The 7,064-nt window shown below is 43.1% G+C and overlaps 1 protein-coding gene across 1 annotated transcript; it reads left to right on the top strand.

Annotated features, from left to right (window-relative positions):
* On the top strand, nt 1-6,543 carry rnf114 (ring finger protein 114). The gene is made up of 6 exons (XM_035383226.1): nt 1-222; nt 1,225-1,375; nt 2,030-2,136; nt 2,242-2,356; nt 3,289-3,396; nt 4,407-6,543. Exons 1-6 carry the CDS (start codon nt 86-88, stop codon nt 4,470-4,472), a joined length of 684 nt encoding a protein of 227 aa, XP_035239117.1. The 5' UTR covers nt 1-85; the 3' UTR covers nt 4,473-6,543.
* The last annotated feature ends 521 nt before the right edge of the window (nt 6,544-7,064 follow it).

Below are 7,064 nucleotides of genomic sequence, written 5' to 3'. Positions count from 1 at the left end.
TTCTCCCATCAGGTTCAAAGCTATGACGTTGTTGTCTCTGTAGATTTTTTTGTTGCTCACATACGGAGAAGACGCCGAGAAAGAAATGGCGATGTTTGGAGGCTTAGATTCTGCACTGAAAAAGAAAGGCTTTGCAGATAGCGAGAGGGACGTGTCAGAATTTGTCTGTCCTGTCTGTCTGGAGATATTTGATCGCCCTGTGACAACACAATGTGGGCACACGTGAGTATTAATTAAATTGACGTGTAGTTAGTTGGCTTACGTTGTCTGTGTCCAATTTTAAGCAACATAGGTGATAATTCAACGAACTACTGGACATGCAAGATTTGCGTATCCGCATAGCTCTATGGTTTTAAGTTTTCCTTCATCTTTCTACCAGCTGTATTAGCTAGCTAGCTGAGTTGGCTATCTTGATAAATACGCGTCGAGCTATACACTGTTTCTGGCTTTCATAATCCTTTTAGTCCGATAATAATGTGCAGAAAGTACTGTGTGTATTTATTGTTGTACTTAGGATTAGCATGTCAACATGGTTGCTATTATGAAGTTAGCTTGCTAAGCTAACAAGCTAATTCCTCAATGTTTTTACTTTCAGTTTTGTTTACGTTCGAGATGTAGCGGCGGTAGATTAGGGACTGTGGGACTTGTAGTTTTCCAGCGTATTGTCAAAAACAATTGGAATTGATGTAAGACTACATTTTCCATAGTTCCATAGTTTTTTTGAGGGGCGGGGGGGGGGGGGGGGGGTGGTTGGGGGTACGCACTTCAAGCTAAGAATTCGAGGCGTAGGGTGTGCTTCTCACATCCACATTTTAAAAATGCAAAACGGCTATATCTTATGTTTCCATTATTATAGTGCTGTAGTTTTACAATTGTAATAATTAAACAATAATATTTACTTGAAATAGATGGCATTATTCACATATTAAAATATGCCTTTTCCAGAATGAATGGTTATATTCATATGCTGCACTGCTGTACTTTTCACTTTGAGATCATTTCAGAAAAACAGCTGGGACTATTTGTGCTTATTTGTGATTTGGGCAATATGCCTCTGTCAAAGTAATCAGACAAGCATACAGTAATACTGATAAACCAGGAAACCTCTGTCATGTACAGTAGTCTAATTCCTGCAATGTCATGAGTGAGAGGGCCAAGGCTAGAGCTTGATGAACAGCATTTATGGTTGAGGGCTGGAGCTGCATCTGCTTTTTCTCTGATCAGGTTCTGCCAGAGCTGCCTGCAGGAATGCCTGCGTCCTCAGAAACCAGTTTGTGCTGTGTGCCGGGCAACCCTGGGGAAGTGGGCCAAAGCCACAGAGCTGGAGATACTCATTCACAACACAGTGAGCACCTGCAAGGGCTGCCGTGCCGAGGTGAGGTCCGTTCTGTAGCCCAGGGCTGATTGACATTGGCCCAAGATGGCTGCAACCAATCTCCCGGCTCCCTGAAACCGCCAACAGCCTAAGAACTGGGAAGGAAACTAGAAGAGAGACTGCTGTGGAATTTTCTGACTTGTGCTTTTTGTAGAACTTATTTTAGTTCCATTTGAAAATATTCCATTCTCCAGTGAGCCCCTGTCAATCTAGTAGAGTTCCCTTTTCATGATATTTTTGGAAACTAAACTGGATCACCAAAGACATGTGGCTTATTTTTCCAAATTTAAATAAATCCTAAAGACACTGCAGTCCCTCTGAGCCTGGGTTTTGTAGCCGTGGCATAGGTGCTTTCTACTGTACTGACTGGCTGTACAGTGTATACCTGTGTGACAGCTTTATGGCAAATAACCATGGCAAGGTAACAGTGATGCCCGATGTGGTGCTGGGACTGAGGCATAGTTTAATAGTTTTTTGTCACCCCCCCCCCCCCCCCCCCCCCCCCCCGGCAGATTTGCTGCAAGTTACAACATGAAAACGTCTTCAACCCTGCTATTGTCAGCTCAGTTTGAGTCACTACCTGTGCTGCAGTTTGAAAGGCTGGAATTTAAGATGAACTGAACGTGACTGAGCTCTGTGCTTTGGCCTCGGCAGATGTGTTTGTCCCTGATGCGAAGCCACACAGCTGCTTGCTTCAAATATCAGGAGTACATCGATGAAGGGGTGAAGACTACGGCCAGATCCCAGCCCCCCGTCGTCAGGTGAGAGCAGAGGGGAAGGGCGTGCTCCCATAATCCCCCATTCCATTCTAGAATTCACCACCGGCTCAGTGGTTTATTGAGCCCTCTACTTTTTTTTTTCTCCAGCTCGGTGCCAAACCGCTTCACCTTTTCCTGCCCTTACTGCAACTTCCAGAACCTGGACCAGGATGGGCTGGTTGAGCATTGCACATCCCTGCACTCCAGAGATGCTCGCCAAGTGGTGAGGAGTTAACCCAAGCAGCCAAAGCCCAGCGAGACTTAGCAAGGGCCAACATAGCTCATTACAAGGGGCCAGGTGCACATTAAAATCCTATTTGCATTGTTCGTGCCAAGGTGAGTCAGGCTAGGGTTCCTCAACTCAAGATGGAGATACTCTGCCTGCACACGGCCCAGCAGCACATATTGGGTCTATGCGGTATGTAAAATTATGGGCCACGTTGTAGGCAATGCAGCCAGCTGAGATAAAAGTCTGTGCAGGGGCATTCAAAATTAATTATGCATGATAAACTTGGATGTATTGAGCTTGTTATGTTTTTGCACAAATGCATACAATTCATAGATGGTGATTAATTTGTGCAAAGTCAAAAACACGTGGCTTGTTAACCAGATAGCCATTTTATTTAGTGGCCAATAATAGAACAAAACCAAAAAGGTTACTTATGAACTAGCTACTTAAAGAATACAGTATTATTAGTGATTGTGTCTTTACAGTAGCATCTGGGATGAGAAGTACTGTAACTGTTTGATTAGTTTCCCACTGACTGTTGGGCAGACGTATCTTGCATCAGTGTCAGCCTGGTCTGTCTCATAGCATCATACGGCTGACAAGTGAGGCTACCTTTAAGAGTATGGCAGCAAAAAAAGAGGAAATATAAAAGTGAAATGCCTTATAAAAACAGACACGTGCAGCCGTGTGCATAATGGCGGACAGCAATCCTCTCTGCTCATCAATCACTCTGCATTAGAGCAGCTGCTAAATCACAGACAAGTGCTTGCCAAGAACAAGAGACTGACTGCTGCAACAACCAAAAAAAAAACGGATGCCAAAGTATTGTAGTCACATGCTTTTAAGTGGTGCAGTTTGATTGACAGAAGGCTGAGTTTGGAGTGGAGGAGTGTCATCAGGACCTTGTTCCCATGTGTTCTTTGAAGGTGTGTCCAATCTGTGCCTCAATGCCATGGGGAGACCCGAACTACCGGAGCGCAGATTTCTTCCAGCACCTGAAGATCAGACATACCTTCTCTTATGATACTTATGTGGTATGTAATGTATGATTAACTTTTTTATTCACCATAGAATTGAAATGAACAAAGTTGTGTGTCTGCTCGTGCATGTGTGTGTGTGCGTGTGCGCGTGCGCATGTGCATGTTTAACTGCATTTCTGAAGTCCCTAGTAAATGGCCTGGCTCTGGCCTCCGCTCCCCACAAACCCTCAGCTGTGCCTCCCCCAAAGAGGACAGAGGATCTGGCTCAAACCCAACCCCCCCCCCCCCCCCCCCCCCCCTGGATTCCTGGAGCTGTGCCTGATCTGCAAGCCTGTGTAAATCTCCACAGTACAAGCTCCTGCAATGTGTTGTGCCTTTTAAAGATGCACAGTGTATGACTGGATAGGAGTAGGGTTGCAAAAGTCTGGGAATATTTAGGACTTTCCATGGGAAAATTATCTGGGAATTTTCCAGAAAGTTTCAGGAATTTACTGGAAATCTTCCGACTCTTTGCAACCCTAGACAGGAGTGAGGTGTGAAGTGGAATGTTTTATGTTCTGTTTCACAGTGTGTAGTAGTACAGAATTAGTGTGGAACAATAGCTTGTTCAAAGTTTGAGTTGTATTTGAGTGAAATCACATGGGTGAATTTTTTGGCTACTTTGCTGAGGTTTGAAGAGAGCAGTTGGTCCTTAAGACCAGGAGGCTGCAGGCTTGCTCATGGGCTCTATCAGTGACCAGCAATTGCAGTGGCTGCGGATGGCGTCCTTTTGGTCCCATACAGCTTGATAATCAGTCCAGCCCCAGTGGGGATACAAAAACAACAAAAATACTGCTGGGGACTTTAGCCACAGACTACACTACATTGCATGTAGTCACGGGCTCTTGACCAAGTCACTTGAGTCAAGTTTCATATACTTCAAGTTGATTTTTTCAGCTGTCTTTATCCTGTCTCTCACTTCTTGCTCTCATTCCAACCCTCTTCCTTCTCACCTCCTTTTTTCCTCTTCCCTCCTCACTTCCACTTCCTTTTCCTCCTGCTCTGTCAACTTTGTCTGATTATAGGACTATGCCACGGATGAACAAACCATGATCCAGGAGGCTCTGCAGCGCTCGTTGATGGATAACTGAACTGACCACTGGGGGCGCTGTTCAGGCTCATCCCAAACCAATGATCATGGATGGTCACTGCCAGAGACCCAGGGCAGCAAAGCAATCAGCAACACCTCTGTAGCAGCACTTTTCAACATTCATGTCTAGAGGACACCGGATGCTACATTACATCCAGCTGCACTTTAAAAATCTATTCAACGATCAGTGTAGTGAAAACAGTTGAAGGTTTGAGCAATTTATATCAACAGCTCAACTTTTTCTGTTGCATTTTAATAATTGACACTTTAGGGCTGTCACAAGTGAAATCATGTTTGTTCTTTCTGTTGAACAGTATTTTCATTTATATTTTAATCTTTAAGGCTTCCAAATAAGTATGGCAATATCTGGGGATATTTATGTACCACAGTGTAATAACATAACCTTGATTAAAAACTACACAGCAATGAAAATCCACTAGGTGGCCCCATTTACTTGAAAAAGTCTGTTGCTTTTTGATCCTTGGAATATTATCTGAATATCAACCGCTTCCACACTTAGAATCATAGGGGTCATTTTTTTTTTCTTTCTTAGCTTGACGCTGTAGCTGATGTGGTTGTGTGTCACTGAGCAAATAAGAGCAGATAATTGTCACTATCTGGTGTATGTAAGCTGCCTGCCTCCCTGTGGAGTCGATTGCTGAAGATTCTGGTGTCCAGGTAGCACCCATGTTGCCGTAAAGAAAATAGACATCCGATCTGTGTCTTACTATGTGTAATTCACTTTCAAGATGGAAAACCATGTACAGAAAACCATGTCCTTTATTTGTCCCATACAGACCCAGAATGGCCTTAGTTCAAATGTTTGTAGTATCTGTTTAATGGTTCATCGGCATTCCATTTTGCATGTCTCTTGCAGGAAGAGTGGGATCTTAATTACCAAGTGCCAATTTCATAAGGGAAAAAAGTCAACCAATTGAACGAAATTGTACACAAAATAACCACTGCAATCACCTGGCACCCCTTGAACCCTAGTTCTGTTTACCATTAAGTGACCAGATGGGGGCAGTGTTGCTCCATCTGTCCCATATTACTGTCTCTAATTTTGTCTGAGCCAACGACAGACCCTGTCCCTCTATTGAGTCACCCCCGCAGAGCTGTGAACTACACAGTCTTTTGAAGATCAATTGTCATTCTACATCTCATGTTCTTGCTACTACATAAACCTGTTAAGTAAGGGTTTTTCCTTAGTGAAGTGACTTCTATTAGTCGAAAAGAAAGAGGCATTGTGCTGTGGGCATTAAGAGTTTAGATGTCTGGAGGCACCATTACCCAGTATGGTATGGGTGTCTGCTCGAGAGGACATCTGGCACATGACCCACACTGGTGTGGGGATGCACACCACTACTTTGAAATCATCTTGTGGTGAAATGCTGTGCATCTAAGTTGGTTATCTGGAGAAAGGCAGCAGGATCCGGTTTTATCTATGTCCCCTCAAATCCTGTTGCTTGTTTTGATGTGCAAGGTTTTACAGGGTTTTGTTTTTTTATTTCAGATAAAATTTAAAAAAAATCTGTGTCTATTCTTTTATTCGCAACATATTTCCAAAATTCTGTTTACTGTATAACTCCTGCAGAGAAAAGTGGTGCAATTTTGTTAGTGCGTTTGGAAAGAAGGTGGCTTGAATCGATTAATGACTGTGTCACACCTCTAATAATGTCCATGTTTTTTCTAAAGTACACAAGGACTTTCTAGTTTATATTCATCTGTTTTATGCCTTTGTTTTCAGTTAACATTGTGAGACAGAATATTTAAATTCCATCCTTTGTCTTGATGTTTGATCTTACAAGTGTTTAAAAAGTGGGAAGATACAGTTCTCAGTAACCAACAAAAAAAGTTTTCATTTAATTTTGTTTTTCTTTCGATGATTTTAGCCCTGGAAAAGTATTGTCTTTGCACCATCACAAATTACGCTTGCCTTAAATATCACAATGGCAAATTGTATATTCCTTACACTGAACAAGTGGCATTGATAAAGAACTTAAATGCGGTTTGTGCACATTGTATTTTCTATTAGAATTTGTTTTTCAATTAAAAACCTTTTTTATGTGTGACTAGTGTCTTGGTGGTGCTCAATACAGATATGATGACTAATACTTCAGTGACCGATGTAACAATACCTCTCTGTTGTAATCCTGTCTTTTTATATTATGCTAGTCAATATCAAGTGTGTTAGCTGTGTGCTTTCTTCCATCTCCCTCTTGCTACCTCTCCGTTCTTCTTCCCTCTCCCCACTTTCTTTCTCTCCTGTCATGCCTGATGTCCAAAGGAGCTAAATCCTGATAAATTAATGCTCTTTAATTATTTAAACACTGAACCCTGAAATCAAAGTGAGTGATTTATATCTGGATGTGAGATGTGTGGAGGCAGAAATAACAGTGAGGGCACTGATGGATGACTGAGGTGGGGGGTGGGGGAAGTGGTGGCGGGGGCTGGAGTGGAGGGTGGAGGTGTGGGTGGCATGGAGCAGCCAAGAGCTCCGCTTACAGTATCAGCACAAACATGCCCCCTCCTATCGTTTCCCAGCAACATTGCCCCTGCTATGCAACTGTGTTCAATGCCTCTTGCCATGCTC

This window comes from Anguilla anguilla, chromosome 11 (genome assembly GCF_013347855.1).
Source record: "Anguilla anguilla isolate fAngAng1 chromosome 11, fAngAng1.pri, whole genome shotgun sequence".
NCBI classification, from domain to species: domain Eukaryota; kingdom Metazoa; phylum Chordata; class Actinopteri; order Anguilliformes; family Anguillidae; genus Anguilla; species Anguilla anguilla.
Note: the sequence above shows the minus strand (reverse complement) of the source record. Positions and strands in the feature narration are given on the sequence as shown.

Coding starts and splice junctions, on each gene's coding strand:
- rnf114 (XM_035383226.1), top strand. CDS start 86: ATGGCGATGTTTGGAGGCTTAGATTCTGCACTGAAAAAGAAAGGCTTT. Junction 1,376..2,029: donor GCAAGGGCTGCCGTGCCGAG/GTGAGGTCCGTT, acceptor TGGCCTCGGCAG/ATGTGTTTGTCCCTGATGCG. Junction 2,137..2,241: donor TCCCAGCCCCCCGTCGTCAG/GTGAGAGCAGAG, acceptor TTTTTTCTCCAG/CTCGGTGCCAAACCGCTTCA.